This window comes from the organism of the source record quoted next, unplaced genomic scaffold, assembly GCF_019419815.1.
Source record: "Pyrus x bretschneideri cultivar Hongxiangsu unplaced genomic scaffold, Pyrus_bretschneideri_v1 Contig21, whole genome shotgun sequence".
Classification (NCBI taxonomy): domain Eukaryota; kingdom Viridiplantae; phylum Streptophyta; class Magnoliopsida; order Rosales; family Rosaceae; genus Pyrus; species Pyrus x bretschneideri.
In genome coordinates, this window is record NW_025999513.1 from 3,712,948 (window position 1) to 3,731,901 (window position 18,954).

The 18,954-nt window shown below is 35.7% G+C and overlaps 2 protein-coding genes across 2 annotated transcripts; both read right to left on the minus strand.

Annotated features, from left to right (window-relative positions):
* Positions 1–600: 600 nt before the first annotated feature.
* Positions 601–10,251, minus strand: LOC103956616 (long chain acyl-CoA synthetase 6, peroxisomal). The gene is made up of 23 exons (XM_048584475.1): positions 9,951–10,251; positions 8,199–8,259; positions 8,021–8,098; positions 7,798–7,869; positions 7,607–7,688; positions 7,338–7,443; positions 7,182–7,258; positions 6,469–6,513; positions 6,256–6,342; positions 5,736–5,825; positions 5,369–5,448; positions 5,183–5,276; positions 4,577–4,665; positions 4,395–4,483; positions 3,731–3,860; positions 3,486–3,604; positions 2,618–2,741; positions 2,447–2,533; positions 1,793–1,896; positions 1,605–1,690; positions 1,289–1,375; positions 1,093–1,179; positions 601–1,003 (listed from the first exon to the last, which is right to left on the minus strand). The coding sequence occupies exons 1-23, from the start codon at positions 10,144–10,146 to the stop codon at positions 914–916; spliced, it is 2,160 nt and encodes a 719-aa protein (XP_048440432.1). The 5' UTR covers positions 10,147–10,251; the 3' UTR covers positions 601–913.
* Positions 10,252–12,264: 2,013 nt separating this feature from the next.
* LOC103956614 (cyclin-T1-4) lies at positions 12,265–18,506 on the minus strand. Its single transcript, XM_048584282.1, has 8 exons — positions 18,286–18,506; positions 17,349–17,680; positions 17,050–17,291; positions 16,771–16,852; positions 16,323–16,457; positions 15,811–15,986; positions 12,638–12,783; positions 12,265–12,541 (listed from the first exon to the last, which is right to left on the minus strand). The coding sequence occupies exons 2-8, from the start codon at positions 17,673–17,675 to the stop codon at positions 12,510–12,512; spliced, it is 1,140 nt and encodes a 379-aa protein (XP_048440239.1). The 5' UTR covers positions 17,676–17,680; positions 18,286–18,506; the 3' UTR covers positions 12,265–12,509.
* Positions 18,507–18,954: the final 448 nt, after the last annotated feature.

Here is an 18,954-nt window from a genome sequence, read left to right on the forward strand (position 1 = left end):
ATGAGTGAAAAATAAAAAATTTAAAACATGTGTGTATTTATTTATTTTTAATGAATATAACATATTAAAATAATAAAATTTTCATTTATGTCGGTTATAACCGACAGAATTCTAAAATAATAACTGCCAGAAAGTAAAATAATAAAATAGTCAATTTCTGAAGGTTATAACCGCCACAATCAACTTAAAAACCGCCAAAAACTTCAAAAATATTATAAAAAAAAAAAAAAAGAATTCAAAAATACTGTCGATTATAACCGACATTAAATATCCATCACTAATTAAATGATGTGTCGGATATATTTTATCCGACAGAATTTTTCTAATATCCGCCACCATCATCCGCCACCTAAAGCTAATATTGTAGTAGTGTATCAGACCTAAATTCTAAATCTGTTACGTACAATTTAAGCACTTCTACAAAGTTAGGGGTGCATTTATTGGTTCAATTTTAAACACTGTTGTAAGGTTGGACATCTACTCATTACACTAGATTTAGCTTTGTTAGTTTTTCAAACATAATTATCTATACAATTTCTAATCCAGCAACAAACCGCGGGCATAATTTCAAACCAATGTCTAAATCACCAATTAAAATCATGACCTGAAAGTTCTAATTTGTATTTATTAGATTATGATGATACTCTAATTTGTTAATTCACTTTTAGAAACAAATAAAAGGACATAAGCAAAGCACGAGAGACGCTTTGAAAACCATGTCTTTCATTGTGTCACCTCCACAGAGCATGGAATCTACTTGCAAGAATGCTTGGCCTCCATTCTCTCTGTCTGCTTAGCTGCTTCTCTTATTTCTTCTCCATCCTATACTTGTCTCTCTTTTTCCTTTTTTTTCGGTTTTTCCGTGGCTGGTTGAGGGCATCAATTTGGCTGCTCCTCATTGCATCACTTAAAGCTATCGAGTGGAGGATTCAGAAACGGCGAGCTCTGAATACATGGCCGATATTGCTTTTGCATAGTACTCCTTTGCTTGAGGTCTCTTGATCTGAAGAGGTCATGTATGCAATGAGAGAATGTGAGTCACGTTAATCCGTCCATCCATTTGCTATCAATTTTTTGAAACTGAATACTTGCCTTAAATGTTGGAGTGAGCAGTCCATTCTCCAATGTGAACGGTTCAAGCACCAGTGTCACGGCTTTTACAAATTCGAAACCTCTCAACTGAAGAGAAATATTATTGAATTATTTATGAAAACATCCAACGTTTAATTTGAACAGCGTGCATTGCAAGAAACAGATAGCATTTGAGTAATTTTATTAAATAACTTGCCTGAGCTTCCCTGCCAACAGCATCCATATCGGCCAATACAGCTGCTCTTGCTCTTGGGTCATTGCATAGTTTCCCTACATCTTCAAACTGCACCCAAACATCACCAGAGAAGTTATTCAGAAGTTAAACTGTTTCCAATTGTTCCGACTTTTTGAGAAGTAACTGAATGAAGATTATCAATTAGTTGTAGGAAATATTGAAAGGCCAAACACTTATTTATGTGCACGAGCAAAATGGTCAACCAAACGTTACTAGCTCCTCAAGCATGATACTTATTATCTTCATTTGTTGTACAACTGAATTGTGATACTTTCACCTTAATGCCTTCAGAATCAGCCCATGCTTTCAATGCATCCAGGTCGACTGCGACAATCGCTACTAAAGAAGAATTAAAGCTGTCGCCTACGAATAGCAGCAAATAAGCAGTCAGCAACCCATCATATGAAAGAGAGAGAGAGAGAGAGAGAGAGAGAGAGAGAGACTTAGCATATTCTAAATTCATACCATAAACAAAGCACTGGGCAATAAACTTGCACTTGGCATAGACATTCTCGATTTTCTCTGGAGCTATATACTCTCCCTGTGCCAACTTGAAAATGTTCTTCTTCCTACAAGGGTACACAAAACCTCCAGTTATAAGTTGTCCACATGATAAAAGAGGACTAATATGCTCTAAGCACGATAAATCCGGTCATTTCAATACATTCTCTCCATACGTGGTGCCGGTCAAATTAACTTTCTCAAGAAAAATAGGCAGGATTTGGGGGCGCGGGATGGGGAAAGTAGAACCATCACAGTTCGTTTAACCCTTAGCATCCAACCTGTAGGCATTTTAATTGCAAATGCTCAGTGAATATCATTGGGGGACAATGCATCATAAACCCATGCTAGGGCATGTCCGATCCTAATTGTGCAAAGTATGCCGTGCGTCTTTTGCTTTATATGATTGTCAGCAATTGCCTGGGAAATCTTATGAGCCCTAGCGCATATATATATATAAATATATATTTATAACTTCACACTATTACCAATTTGAATTTGACAAGGTTACCATATGCGCATCACAGTTATCAAAATATAAAGCATGATACTGTCCTGATTTGAGCAAAATCGGAGTAAATATATTAGAAGCTATCATTTAGGATGGCATGATCTCACCTATCAATAATTTTCAGACGACCTCCAGGTAACCACAACCCAATGTCTCCAGTATGAAGCCATCCATCTTCGTCGACCACTTCCCTCCTATCCGGTACAATATCAGACTAATTTAATATCTGACTGAATGAACAACATTTAAAACAAGTGATTAACAGGTAAGTTGAATACGTCTGCACTTCATCTTTGTGATATCCTTGGAATATAATAGGACCCCTCACACAGATTTCACCACGAGGATACGGTTGATCATCAGATGTATAGTTCATTTCTGGAACATCAACAAGCTTTATTTCTGGAATCAAAAATATGAAAATAAATTTTAAGGCATTATTAATCTGACATAAATTTCACCACGAATTCAAGCACCATCTTCAGATGTATAGCTCATTTATTGCATGCATTCATATTGAATCAAACATGTGGATAGGAATGCAAGCAATTGAAACTACATGTTCAACATACCATTAGGGGAAATATGATTATTAATGCATTATTAAAAGGTCAGATCAGGTCCGCTTTGCCAGATTAATGTTACAATAACCTGACTAAGCCAACTTAGGTTGGACTGCACTAGTTTGTTTTGTCAACAGCCCTACATGCGAACATATAATGGAACCAGTCATTCCAATAGTTCTGCACAACCAGCTTATCACATCTGAATAACTGTGACGAAAATTATATGATTCTAAGGCATCATAATAGTCAGATAATGATGACCAGGTGAATCTCGTTTGCGTGACAAATGCAATCATTGAACTGGTTCAGGCATAATCCCTCCATCTGTGAAGATATATGCTATCGAGAAGTATGAGGTCATGCGAGTGCTTAACAATCATTGGAGGAGAAGAAATTGACACTTGAATAGCACAAGTTTCCACAATCACATTTGTGCCAGCTAACTTAAGTCCGACTCTCGGGACAGTAGAAGTGTCAAAGAATAAAAAGCTCAAATTTTTGGTCTGCATTATTCGAAAAGAACCTAAATGATGCCATTAATTAGCTGCATTAAATTTAGAGTCAGTGGACAATAACTCACCACAAGCTGGATTAGGAGAGCCAACATGCCCACATATGTTGTCATCCCCATCCATAACACTAATAATACAAGAAGTCTCAGTCATTCCATACCCTTGGGCCACTTCACCACCAAAGCATCTGGGAATAAATCATCATTAGTTTATAAGCCCGGTAGATGCAAAAGAATAAAAACTATGAAATAAAAACCAACCACATGTGACTCCTTTTTGGCATTCGATATGCCTAGAAATGTAAAAGACTTACATCTTCAAAAATTGCATTACATCAGGTGACAAGGGTGAAGCACCTGACGTCATAAAACGAACTCGTCCTCCTAGCTTAGCCTTTATCTTATTGAATACCAATCTATCCCACATGGGGGGTGGATTTTTTCCTATAATATGACATCATGATACAATAAGAAATAGTGAAAAGTACACAATACACGGAAATAATTGGCACCAAAACAGTTTAGACTCATCCCTTGTCAGCTGTGGCTAACAGAATGTTCAAGGAAACCACGAGGCAGGGTCAAGAAAACATTTTTTGTCAATCTCATTTTCAAGCTGCTATATTTCTACATTTATAGAATATCACCTGATTGACTTGTGGTTTTGCTTCTAATTTTCCACAACTAGTTCCTTAAAGCTGCTACATTTCTACTTTAAGTAAAGAATATCACCCGATTCACTTGTAGTTTTGTTTCTATATTTCCACAATTGTAGTTTTCTATTATTTCAAAGTTAAACATAATATACTTTCTACTTGAACGTTGGCACCTAGATTTTACACCTTAAACCATTTCCATAAGATCATACATTTTGTTACGTCCTCAAAAAGAAGTTTAACAGTTTAAGCATAAACAATTGTGTGAGACGTAGATTCTCACGTTATAGTGCAAAAAGAATTTAGTGGCAATATGCTTTACCACTTAATAGTGCCTGCTTCTTGGCATTGTAAGCAGCATTAAATAGCCTCTCCCTCAGTACACCAGATGTCTGGACCGCATTTGTAATACTGAAAAACTAGAATATCCGAGTTAATGTCTGTTTAACTGTATTAGTTTCTTATTGGTGAACAATCACATAAGCAATTGAAATTTTTTTTTACCCCGCATATATTCTGTTATACAGCCTAGGAACACTGCTGAAGATGGTAGGTCTTAGAGCTGCCATATCGTCCATTAATTTTAAATTATCCTGCATAGGACAGTTAAATAAACGCTGTAAGGCTTGTCTCTAAAGATACGTAATTAAACCAAAATAAAAAATACAAAAATATAAATAAACCAGCTAGCCTAACGACTCTAACATATAGCACATATTACAACGTGTTGGTCAGCACTTTGTCAATAGGTTCCAAAGGTTAGATCGATGTTGATGTTATAAATCAATATTACAATTGCATCAGATTCCTTTAGGAAATTCATCAATTCTAGTAAAGTCTTACATGCTTGAATCCAGTATAATTGAGAAAAAATTAATACGGCAACATGCATCTACCCTTCAGTAAAATGCAGACTAATTTTTAACGGCAGATTGATTCTGGCACAGTTTTTATTGTATTTCAAGAAAACAGATGTAGAAAAAGCCCTTACGAAGAAGTAAACCTCTATATCAAATGGACAGGTTTTTGTTTCATTGGGGAGACAATACCACAGATTCAAGATATGATGGGAAACTGTTAAAAAAGGAAATGTTTAAACAAGTTTCATACCCCTTGGTAGAATCCAACAGCAACTCCAAAGTATGCTGTCATGACCTGGTTAACCCGCTCATAAATGTGTGCCAAAGGAAGATATGATATGTAGCTGGAAAGTACAAGGTAATGTGTATGAAATAAAAAATCTGATTAAAAAAACACTACTGTTTCTAAGAAGCACACAAAACTACAGATACTCACACGTCGGATGGGTAGAATTTGATAGCAATCGTGCTCCCAGCAACATTTGCAATCAAGTTTCCATGAGTCAATACAGCTCCCTGGCCAAATGTTATTGTTGGTTATAGTGCAATTCTTACAATACATGGGGTATAAATAAGATATGGAAAGTATTTAACATAGTCATATTTGAGGAGGAGGCAGCCCTAGAATTCTTGTTTCTTCCACAATATCCAACAGTTATAAAAGGAGAACTCCGAACAATATATGAAAATATAGAAGCTAAACCATTTCTTGCGGAACACACTAACTTCATCAGAAAGCTACAAGTTGTAATATACATTTTTTATCGAAAAAAGCTAAAAGTTAATAGTTCTTTAAATCGTACCTTTGGGGTGCCTGTTGTACCACTTGTGTAGCATATTGTTGCAACATCCTCGGGTTTTGGTGGGCAAAAAGGCCGAAGACTACTAGAGCCCTGAAATAATACAATGGATAAGAAGCACATCACTCAAAGTTATATCATCAGATACTAAGGAGTTTAACTATGATAAGAGTCATAATATCCAAGTGGCAACATGAGCAGACAAAAAACATTTAATGTTCATTAAGTGTGTGAACAGACTGCATTAAAATATGTAAGAAGAAGACAATGTGTGGTTTAGGACGCAGAAAATATCCAATATGCAGCTATGACGAAATGGCTATTTCAGGAGTGTTTATGCTACGGGTTTATGTCTGTGAGTTCATTTTAGCACTGCTCAACGCATTCTTTATGCTAATGTTTACACAGAAAAATGCATCTAATGCTTGGATGTATATCATTTATGCATCCATGAGAAGATCTTTGACAGATATCCACAGACGTTTCAATGATTTGGTGGATTCATAGGGAATAAAGGAATTACCTGAGACAGCAATTTTGAGTATGTTACAACCTTCACTCCAGCCAATGATGGAAGAGATGGCATTTGATCATCCATCCCCCCAACAACCTGAATAATATCGAGGGCAAATGAAGACATTATTTTAAAAGATATATAAACTGTGTAAAGTCAACATCACATTCAACTTTCACTAGTACAAAGATTAATTTAATACTATGAGTTGTATTCTCATACCACAATCAGGCGTACAGTTGGAATATCCGCCAAGAAGCTCAACAACTGCAGTTCCAAATGACGAGAATCAATTGAGAAATTCAGAGCCATGTAATATAACAATATGGAATCTAATCCTCAATTTTCCTATAATTATGCACTCATTCATGATTTATTACTAACAACATGAACAACTTCAGTCTACAAGTTATATAGATTATATACACTACAAGGAAAAATACACCTTAAGATAAAATTGAAACAGTGAGAAATGACACACTAAACCATACTTTGACAGTAATTTTGGCCAAACATGAGTTAAATGCCAAGGTGAAAGAAGTCGACACCACATATTTCAGAAGAAACGGTTTCCAAGCTAGGTTTATATTGTGACTGTTAAGGATTTTCGCCTTTTGTTGAGCTTTTCCTGCTCTTGTTATCTATTCTTTTTCTTTTTTGGATACTTAAGATGACATCTAAATTAGCATCTGGTCTATATTCCATACAGCAATTCAACCTGATAAACACTTGCTCAAAACATTTTGTGATGGCATTTACACAAAGATGTATATGTTATCATATGAGCACTTCCAAAAATATAAAAACAAACATTTAGTTGTCATTTAATACCTAAATATATAAAACTGAGGAAGAAAGAAGGTTACAAGATAAAAGTTTTTACAACTCATGAAAATATTGTGAAGTTATAGAGGGTGATAATAACTTAAACTCACACTATTCAATGTTTGAGGCACACAAAAGATAACTTGTATAACAGCATGATTTACAATATACTTGACAGCATCTGGACCTGCAAAGAATATCATATTCAATTGTAACACCTGAACCATAGACCAAGATTGGAAAAATACAAGAAAAGTAGCACAAACCTAGAGTGTCATACAAAGGAACTGATATGTACGAATACGCAGAGCAGGCATGATCAACAATGAGCCACTCAGGTCTGTTAATAAAATACAATCCAATTGAAGATCCCTGTAGTTAAAGACATAAAAGTTTAAGGAGGATTTGATGTCAAGTAACATCAGGGAAATCCACTCGGTAGTTTCAGGTTTCAAGGAACTAATTACAGAGATAAAGTTCAATGACCAATAAACGGAAGTATATTGGAACCATGGAATTATTAATGAAATTACACCTTTGGTATTCCATGATAAATTAGGCCAGAACCTATTCCTGACCGAGCAGTACCTGCTTCTCCGTATGTCATCCACTTGTAACTTGAAGGCAGAAAAACAAATGAAAATGGGTGAGGCTTCACTGGATGCATGAGCCCAAACAATTGTAATTCACAGGAACTGAGATGTTAATTATATAAAAGGCACTCACTCTCCAACTGTTCCATCAACACGAATTCGTGTGCCCAAGTATTTGTAATCTCGGAAAGTTTCAACTGAATGCCTAATATTGACAAAAGTTAGATGAAGTCAGTTAGCAAATTCCAAGGGAACTAAATAACAGTGGTTAGACATATAAATGTAGGGCAGATAATTGTAGGAAATTATTGAGCTTAAATGTACTTGTGTAATTTGGCAAAAAGTAGCTGACTCACACAAAATTATCATGCAGTGTACCAATTTCAGGATGATCCGAGAATCTACTAACAAGCTTCATTGGGGAGCGTGCAGATCTGTCACCACAACAACAAAACAAAAATATTGTTCTCACATGACATGAATAGCCAAGGATCTTGTTGGGGCAGCACAAACGAAAAAAGGGAATATACCCACCTGTATACATTCCACTTTCCTGTGTCTAATTTCTCTGGAAGCACCACACTGTACCCATGCTCTGTTAAGAATTTAATGATATTAATATATGTATTTGAGCCAATAAGTTAAACATCCTAGACACGTTTCCAGAACAAATTGCTAACCACCTTTACCAACTTGTTCCCACTTATTCTATAGTCCACCACAAAACAAAGAAACCAAACCTTAAAGAATCTAATTTTCATTTCCTATCCCACTTGAAAGCCCTCAATACCCCTCAGAAATTTATCTTTTGAGCAACAAACTTATCCATTATCACTTTCACAATATCCCACAAAGCAGGATTCACGCAGTGACATATCCCATACATAATGTAAACGGCCAAAGTTTTTCATTATGAAACACATAATGCAAAAGAACTAAACAAGACAACCAAGGAAAAAAAAAAGCGACAGATACAAAACAAAACATAAGGCAAACAAAAAACAGACAATATTTAATCAATCAAAGAGAAAACAATGCTACCAATTGTAGAAAGGATTTGCCCTGTAAGTACTAAGTCAAACTCCGATTTTTCATATAGTCCATCTTCTTTGTCATGGTAGTCCTCTTCATTTTACTGATCCAAGTTTTTATATAAGTTTGTATCCAAATCTTCAGTGCTCTTCATCAGCTAGATCAGTCCATTTTTCCCATCAGAGAGAGAACAAAGATCATTGTCAAATGCTTATATGTGCTTGGATGTGGGAGATAGAAGGTGAACGTTTCACAGAATTCAGACCAATGGAAGGACAAAATGATGAACTCCCAAGTATATTTTTCTAAACCCTAAACCCAACGGTCTTTCCATATTTCCCATAAAGCACTGCCATACCTCCCTCGAATCAAATGTCCACTCAAAATGGTCTCTTGGATCCCATGGACCAAAATCCCCACAAAAACAAAACATGACGACATCCGAACAAGTATTAATGTCTAACTGAGAAGGACAAAAGAAAAACAAAAGTAACCTTCAAAGTTTCATCAGTAACAAATTCCGCGAACAACTATTAATGTCTAACTGAAAAGGACAAAAGAAAACAAAAGTAACCTTCAACAAAGTCCAAAAGTGATTCGCGAACAAAAAACATGAATTGCAATCCAGCAGCACACTTGCATTTGACATTTCTGATTTGAAAGAGGGATTAGATTTTGGCTATTCAGTTCAAGTTTTGTTTGCATAATACGTTATAAAAACACATATTTTGTGTATAAGTGGGGAAATATTCTTGAGCATTTGAATTGCACCCCGTTTCAAAATGATCAATTTCACATGCAAATTTCGACAAAAAGGAAAAGAAATATAAAACCTTAAGAGCACAAAAACTAGTACTTTTAAAAACAAAGAAACCCATTAACAAAAAAGAATTCAAATCCAAATCTCTTATAAATCGAGACGCAACATTAACTGTCTAACGGGTTTCTAAATCAATGAATTGGAACTGCTGAAATGATACAAAGAATCACCCTTTACTGAAAAAACAATTCAAAACTGTATGATCCTCAACTGAAGTCGAAACGTATGATCAAACAATCTAAAACCAGAGGTATGAAAACTCTTTTCTGATTCTCAATGCCCGAAATATGTAATCTGTATCGAGCTCTTGGAAGCTCAAAAGTCCCCCAAAATCAAGACACCACAAAATCTGGGGGCATTAATGGCACCTACGCGATCAAAAGTCAAAACCAAAATTGAGCTGGAAAAATAATAAGCACAGAGGGACGGCGCACCGGAAAAGAACTCGCCGGCGGTGGGATTGGGCCGGAGAGGGGACTCGGAGTCGACGCCGGTGGCGAGGTGGCGGTTGATTGCTTTAAGGCGACGCTGAGCTGCCGCTGAATCCATCCGAAGTAGCGTTGGGACGTTCGTCTTAGCTTCCAATGAGCAGATCACAGCAGAAGAAACTGGATTGGCGTCGTGAGCCATTAAATCTTTTAGCTGCTTCTTGTGTTTTTATCCAGTGAGGTCAGCTTTTCGTGAGCACTTAACTTTCTGTTTGTTTCTCGAGAATATTACCCCGGGATTCGAAAAAACAAGGGCACGGCTCCCAACGATCGCGATCAGGAAGAGATTAAGGTGCGTGACAATGACATGAGTACGGACGAAATTAGAAATAATGCAAAGAAAATGATTAATAATAAATATGCAGTAATAATATTAAATCTAACCATTTCTTACACGATACGTAAACGACATAAAATAATAGGTTTCGGATCGTTCCAATAGCTAATCGGATCATTATCGGATCACACAATAATAATCCGTTAATAGCGGGTCCTTAACAAATTTACACAAGAATGACACGCGAGTAATCCATTTCAACAGGTTAAGAAAAATATTATTTTGATTATTTTAATTTTTTTAAACTACTTAAAAAAAACATACAATAAAATATAAAAGTCATAGTATATGCATATATTGTGTATTAAAATATGTATTATCGTATTATTATTCTATATAAATTTAAAAAATTAAGTTTTATTTATTTTTATAGTATACTATAGGCAAGGAGTAAGATTAAAAAAATTATAAAACACATTAAAATAAAAATATCAAGTAATTTAAAAATACCAAACACATTAAAAAATTATAATAATTAACTTACAAGTGCAAAAAATGTGAAAAAATATGCAAGCCCTTGTGATCACATGGTGTACACTTTGAGGAGGGGTACATCTTTGTTTGAATTTTTAGAACCATACAAACCCTCATGAATAGTCTTTTTAAGAGAGTTCAAAATAAACCAATATCATTTCTCTTTGTGATTGATAAAAATTGAAGGGTTTTACTGTAAAAAACGTGCAAGGTTTCCTCAATCTTGAAACGCAACTCCTTTCATTTTACATATCCTTGAACATTTGTATTTTATAGTAATATACCAATGTTTGTTCATTAGACTCTTATTTTGGGATATGTAATACTTAAAAGACTAATGTTGTTTTTGTCTTTTGAAGTAATATTTATGTGACAATGTCATATACATATACAAATTTAGTATTATGTTTTTCAAATTTTTTGGGTCAAATTATATTTTTCATTTTCATTATTTATTGATTAAAATATATTTTCCTTAACAGATAACCGGTCAGGTCCTATTATCTGATAATATTAACTGGTTGATTTCAGGTTGGAGCATATTACCCATTTATCTTAATGGATGTTACATAACGTGATCCGTTAAGATATCGAATATATCACGAAAACGACACAAACACGAAAAACACACACGTTGGGTCATATTACTGATAATATTAACGGGTTAATTTCGGATCGGGTCATATTACTTGTTGACTTTAACGGGTGTTACATAACACGATCTGTTAAGATATCGAGTATGTCATGAAAACGACACGAACACAAAAAACACGACATGAATGCCAAGTCTAAATAATATGTTAAATTTTGTGTTGAAAACATATGAATTTTGAAATGTATTTTTATTTTGTGCCGGCCGTCGGCCGTTCTGATTTTTTATGCCTTCTACGTTGCCGGATGGCTTCATGATAGCGGTAAAATTTAAAGTTGATTCCTTCTGAATTTTAGTATGCTTCAACTATACTATATGAATTCTTTTGTAGCATGTATTTTAAAAGAGAGACCGATACAAAATGATATGGTATGCATCAGTGTTTGGTGTGCGCTGAAATTTTTGGCAGCCAAATTCTTTGTGGCATATTTTGCGTTTTATTCATTCGGTACATGTCAAACGCTGGAGCATAATAAATGAAAAGAAGAGTAGGTAATCTCCAACTCTTGAATATGGAGAGTAATTGAAAGCAACATTCTACCATCCCCTAACCTACCAACATTCATGTTTTCGCAACATGTAGTCGGTAGGTAACTCCTGTCATGCTTGGAAATATTCTCGTGTCCAGCAGCCTCTCACAATAAACGTTTGTCACGTACTGAATTTGTGACAAGAGAGCATCTCTCCGTTCGCCCGAGGCCGATGGATTTGGAGCCCCAAACCGTTACATCATTATGTTGTCTAAAACCTCCTTCGACAATCGACAAAGATATAATAAGAACATAGAGCACAAGATCTAAGAAAAACGTTGTAGCGATTTTGTCATTAATATGTACGCTACCACTCCGAAAAGTTACAAAACATTAAAAACTATACTTTTTAAGCCTTCAAGAGGTTCAAGAGGAAAGCAGTCGCGAGAAACGATATCATATCTTGGCGTTTCTCCTCGTCTCCTCACACCATACCTCTGCAAAAGTCGAGTATGTTTTCCCCGATCCGAATTTTATACACAGAAACTAGCGTAACAACATGCTCCATCCATCTAGAAGAGTTCCATCAACTGCTGAGCAACGGCTGCATCAACCATAACCCAAATTAAAACTAGATATACGCAATTGAAAATGCAGCTCGCTAGCCCTCAGCTGTGATAACAAAAGCATGTATGCATACCTTGAAGAATATCTGGTGTAGCTTGGAATTCCTGCCATATATTTTTATAAGAATCAAGATCCAAATTTAGAAACTTTGCGGCAAGGTAGGCAGCTCCTGCCGCAATATGATGCGGTTTGAACTGGAGCCACAGAGAACTCCGAAGCCTGAACAATAAAATGAAAAAACAAAATCAGTTTCTGAAAGTATGAGACCGAACCACCACCATGGGATAGGAGAGGCAAAAGGCACATCATCAAACCAAACCATCTGGGGCAACAGTAGAAAGACCAGGCAATTCTCAGTGCAAAGTAGCATATTTTTCACATCACATTGATAGAACGTACGTCAGCAACATATAGCATAAAAAAATTGGTAGCAAAACGACATCAAATCAGGCATGAAATAACAAGTCAATTTCTTACCAACTACAAAAGCAGCAAGTCAGGTAGAATATTTTCCACAATCTCTGCAGGATGGCTGATAAGAGTACCAAAACTATAGCAAATATGATACACCCCATCTAGAGACACCACAATTCCCAGTCCCCAATCTGCTGCACGGCTATTTTACTCGAATACATGATTCATTTTAGAAAGCAAAAGCAGGACATTGCAAACAATTAAACTTCTGAAAGAAAATCCACAATCTTCTGATCAATGGCTGGATCTGGACAGACTTGCCAACACATGCATTGATGCTCATTGAGCATGCACAATAACCCAACTACTAAGTTCCCGACAAGAATCATCGACCACACCCATGTTGCAGGCATGATATGAAGCTGAATTGCCATCTATAGTCTGTTCCAGATAGTATACATATGCACATCTGAGTTATAATACGTATACTTTTCTCATATCAACAACTACTGAAGCAAAACTTTGGTGAGACCTTGGAATACAAAAAATGGCGAATGCCCCCTACAACAACCCGGGATTCTAACAATGGTAGGAATTTTCAAGCAACTACAGGGATGGATGCCATCAATTCTTCTGGGGTACTTTATAGAGAAAAACATGTTTCCTCCGGAGTCTAGTCTCACTGTGATTTTACCTTTTTAATCACCTAGCCGGAAGTTATATCAACAGCAAGGTTTCAGAATAAATAAATAATGAGACGGAGAACAGAAAAGCACTAGCGTTCAAAACATAAGTACATGTATCTTAAATTATTAGGACTCCTTTACTCTTTTCAAAAGATTTCCAGGTTGTAGTTAGCAACATAATCTTACAACACTTGTACCAAGATTTGGGTAGCCTTTCCCCCACACCAAAAACATCCCTGGATGTAACCAAGAAGGATATAAAAAGTCTATGCCAATATCTCCTTCACTCATATATGATTTTTTTATTTTTTTATTTAGCTGGTGAGGCAATATTCCGCTGTGTACTTCTGTGTAAAACAAAGTCGTCTAACAGAAGGACTAGGAGTCCATAATGCCAGTAATAAAAATAATAAATTATTCATCACAAATAACAACAATAGTGGCATTAAGATCAAACTGATCATTACAAATAAATGAAGATACGGTTACAATATATAAAACATATTTCACAAAAATAACAAATTTTGACAAAGAATATTCAAGAAAACCTTTTTTTCCTTCTTTTTTTTCAGAACAAATAACTAACAAAATCCATCGCTTGAACAAATGTTCAAATAAAGTTTAAAATTGAGAAAACTCAAAGATAAAATACATTTTTAAAGCAAAAATAGCACACACTAACTGTGAAGTGGCCTCAAATTTATTAAAAACTGTAAAAACACTTACACGGGAGTTGGGACTAGAAAATTGACATTATCTGATACCAAGTATATGGAAGCAAATAGTTCTGAGTCAAGGGTTTGACCCGGATAAATATCTGGGCAGGTTCTAGATCCAGACAAATCATTACCTGAGAAATATATGTTAAACCAAAAAGATTATGATACGAAAATCATGTAAAATGATAGAGCATTCAAATGACTTTCAAAATTTTGTTATATTTCCTGAGCTCCTATTCCCCCATCTTGGAAAATAAGTTGCATCTCAATGCCAATTAATAAGGACTGTCAGTGCCAATTTCCGTCATTTTCATTCAGACGTGTTGCATTAAATCTCTCCCCTTTTTTTCTTTAGGGAGACGGGGTAGATGAATGGCAGGTACTATACAAAATGCTAATGTCTCCCATTCCATTCTGTAATGGAAAAACAGATACAACACCGAAAACTTTCAAGACATCTATGTCAGGCAAATACCTACACAAGCTCCTGAGACTCAAGCGTCAGTGACCACAGTTCTACGACAATTTGCAACATTTTGGGCCAGGGTTTAAACTTCCATCAGAAAGAGTTTGGTCAAAACTGAAATCAGACTGCAAGCCCTGATACTCAAAACTGATAAATCATACTTTTAAACCTAAAGCAACCCCTAGATATCTGGTCAACCCCTCGTTTTTAGCAGGAACTAGAAAAAGTCATTGGAGGATTCATAAAACGGCAATGGGGACAGGAAGGACTACCAATCACAATATGAAAATCCTAGCCTAGTCAATGGTTTTCCTCCAAAACCAAGCACACAAAAAGCCTGTCTTACAAACTGTATTTTTGCAAGCAGGACAGGACACTTTCTTAATAAACTCCACCAGTAAGTTGAAGATGTGAAAATGGCTAATGAGGCTAATTGGCTATATTCAACAGCCAACGACCAAGATGGAGGAATATTATGGTAAATTCATCCACAAAATATTGGCAGTTCAACTTCAGAAGTAAAACAAAAGTTCCATGAACAGCAAATCAATCCGCCAGCTAAGAATATCATACAGGCGATCAACTCTAATCTTGTGTAGATCCTGCAATTATATGCATGCCAAAAGAATTAATATTTCAAAATACTACTAGAGTAGATACTGTAAACAAGAAAATTACAAAGACAGGCATCAAGCATCAGAGTTTTGGAGAACAGGAAGAAAACCAGTGTTTATCCTCTGCCGCAGCCATAGCCATGCCCAAACATCAACAAAATCTGAAATTCTGATGATACCCCCCCCCTTTAACAACCACAGTGAATCTTACTAATAACACAATTTTCAGGAAGGCATGCAAGGTAAACTGAGTAGAAAAAAGCAAGACAAACATGTCGATAATGATCAAGTACAAACATTCAGCGAAATGTAGGCAAAATGCTGAAATCTCAGATTGATGAGCTTACCCTTCACTGACCAAGCTTAAGGACAGATTCACCAGAACAGTTTGTGAGAGACCTAATTTGTTAAGAATAGACGTAAGTGGTGCATATGGATGCTGCACACCAAGTTCAAAATTTAGAGTGGTCAGTATCATTTGCTCAGCCTCAGTCACCCGTTCCCGATACTGCTCAAACCAGTCCTGTTTAACAACCAACATATGTCAGAATGCTAGAAAGTGTCCAGTGAAAGGAAAAATCTTAAAAGGTTTGTTTCATGCTCTACATGACGTACTGAATAGCATGAAATAGGAAAAAATATCGGACGCAGGAAAAGTCATCTGAATTTAAAAATTAAAAAAAAAAAGGCTATGCAATGGTTTTTTTCACGTAAACGAAAAGAAAAACGTTATGGCATTTGATTATGTAATAATGTTTATATTGACAGTTAAACTGTATGAAGATTGTATTAATTCTGAATGTTTTGAAGAGAACAGATCATATCATAGAGGATCACAAAGAACAGTAAAGACACTCACAATGGGGAGCATATAGGACAAGAAACTGATATCCTGCTTATGGAAAATCTCAGAAGACATTCTCAACACAGTATTCAAAGGGCGTGGTGTCTCCTCGGACTTTGCAGCTAGGAAAAGAGTGGCAGTAGCAATCAACTGGAAAAGAAACGAAATAGTCATAAATATTATTACCAGATTGAGTGACAGAGTAAACCAACAACACAGATAATACATAAGCTGTAGGAAATTTAAAAACAGCACGTTATGGAGAAAAGAAACATACGTTAATGAGTTATATTAAGAAAACATAAAAATAAAAGGGAAAAGACTTTGAACACAACAAATGATTGATTATCTTAAATGCTAAAATACTGATCATATGAGAAATTAAATTTATGGTATCTAAGATAAAAGAAACCTTAATAACATCAAAAGATGCTATGAATTTAAAAATAAGTTCAATACTCACAAATCTATCATGGCAAGCGTGTGATCGCCGGGCAAAAAACCGATGGCAGAGAACCATTGCTGTAGCGATAGTAGTCTGGGGCCTGGAAGAGACATGATTCAGTTTGTAAATTACATAATTCTTAAAAAAGAGAAGAAAACATTGAAACTGAAAGTCAATTAGCAAAGTGTTAAAAATACCATAACAACTAGTTCTGGACAAAACCAGTTCAACAATGCAAGGAAACGAATGTAAAATGAAAACATAACAAAGATACACCTAGAAAAGAAAGAAGCTTACAAGTCAAGCCGCAATCCAAGATTCTGAAGGTAAGAACAATATGAGTAGCGCAAGTGCGCTTCACGTACTGAATCTATACCATCTTTTCTAGACGGGGAGCATCTCTCTATCTCATCCCTTGACATAAAGGGCAGTTCATCCTCATCTAATTTTGAGCGGTCACGTTTACCAGTAGTAGATGCAGAGGCATCACCGTTGGATCTTGCATAAGGAAGATAATTATTGCAGGCAGACGAGACAAACTCATATGTGTTGGGTGATCTTGCATAAGGAAGATAATTATTGCAGGTAGACGAGACAAACTCATATGTGTTGGGTGGCAGATAATGTCTCCCACCATCACCCCAAGTAGAATCTGAAAATTTTCTCCTCTTAAACGATGGTGCACTGTCAGGATTGAAATAATTAGAATTATCAGCGTGCTCCTTATAACCACCCACGTAATTCTGGAAATTGGGGAAATTGTTATAATTCTTAGCAAAGCTACTGGTCCTGCTCCTGTTCCAGTTGTTGTTGTTCCGGTGGTTGAAGTTGTGGAAGTTTTTGAAGTCATTTCTACCAAAGGTGGGCCAATACTCTTCACCAGTGGTGCCCCCTTGTGAACGATAGTTACGTGCAAAAGACATTACTCCTGCCAAGTTAAAAACAACAAATAAAAAAGTGAACAAACCAACAGAGAAAAGTCCTGAGAAACTGCAAAACTAAATTTAACAAAAACCAAACAACGCATGGAAGATTACGAAAAATATACACTGGTTAAACATTGCTTTAACAAAATCACAAGAAAAAGTACGTTATCGTAATGCATTTTTGATGGTTCTACTCGATCGAAGCCTATCTAAATTCATATAATCAACAACTCAAAAACATAAGAACCTCTAAATTATCACAAGAACCAACCTGCTTCTAAATTCAACCAATTTCCAATTTTGAAACCTCAATTAAATCCCTGACACCCAGCAAACAGAATTTACAATTCACCTACTTCCAAATTATCTCTCACACATGCATGTAACCATAGATACGTGAAATAAATACAAAATTGAATAACCTATAAATTTCAGATCCTCCTATGGCTCTGCCCTTAAAATTAAACAAATTCAATTAAAAAAACGATAAATGAAAACAGATCATACCAGAAAGTAAAGTAATTTGAACCTCAAACCGAATAATTAACCAACTATAGTTTATGGATGTCCGAATGCACAGAAATTGGCAGATTGAAACGATGAAAACCTTACAACTACAAAACGACGACGTCGAGAACAATCGCAATCGTGAAATATAAGAGCGATGACCTGATCGGCAGCGATGGCGATCTGATCACACGGTTGGATGCGATCGTACGCGAAGTGATTAGGGTTTGGGAGGAAGAAAGCGTAAGGAGCATGCCAAGTTTAACCCCAAACCAAAAGCGAGGAGCATTTTATATTTTGTAATTGGCGAGGTAAGGCAAGGTCAGCAACAAACAATCCAATCCGCCGTTTAACCCGGCTTTGGAATCTTGTATTTCTTTGGAGTAAAAATCTCTCTCTAGATTTTTATTTTATTTTTTTTTAAATTACAAACAATATTATCTATACTAATGGGTTAGCAATAATGTGGTTCAAATTTGTCTTTTGCGAGAATCGAACTTAAGACATATCTCTTACAAGTGAAGAGAAATATCACTAGATCTATTACTAAGTGATCAGATTTAATTTTAAAGAAAACTAACGAAAAGTCTAAAAAAACTTTAATTTTAATGAAAAAATAACAAATAACACTCTGTTTGGATATGGTAAAATAAAAAAGAATTTCACTTAAACTAGGGAATTTAGGATGGGAAAGCAGTTTTCCCTCATTTGGGAACCTTGCAGCGCGAGAAACGGCAATTTGTATGGGGAAAAAAGGTGGAAATTGGGG

What these genes read in the sequence shown, in the direction of transcription:
- LOC103956614 (XM_048584282.1), bottom strand. Translation starts at nt 17,675, where the DNA reads ATGTCTTTTGCACGTAACTATCGTTCACAAGGGGGCACCACTGGTGAA. An exon ending in TGTCCTATATGCTCCCCATT is followed by an intron (nt 15,987 to 16,322) that starts GTGAGTGTCTTT and finishes GTTGTTAAACAG; the next exon opens with GACTGGTTTGAGCAGTATCG. An exon ending in TTAAGCTTGGTCAGTGAAGG is followed by an intron (nt 12,784 to 15,810) that starts GTAAGCTCATCA and finishes TTTATTGTTCAG; the next exon opens with GCTTCGGAGTTCTCTGTGGC.
- LOC103956616 (XM_048584475.1), bottom strand. Translation starts at nt 10,146, where the DNA reads ATGGCTCACGACGCCAATCCAGTTTCTTCTGCTGTGATCTGCTCATTG. An exon ending in CGCCGGCGAGTTCTTTTCCG is followed by an intron (nt 8,260 to 9,950) that starts GTGCGCCGTCCC and finishes AATTCTTAACAG; the next exon opens with AGCATGGGTACAGTGTGGTG. An exon ending in ACACTGCATGATAATTTTGT is followed by an intron (nt 7,870 to 8,020) that starts GTGAGTCAGCTA and finishes TGTCAATATTAG; the next exon opens with GCATTCAGTTGAAACTTTCC.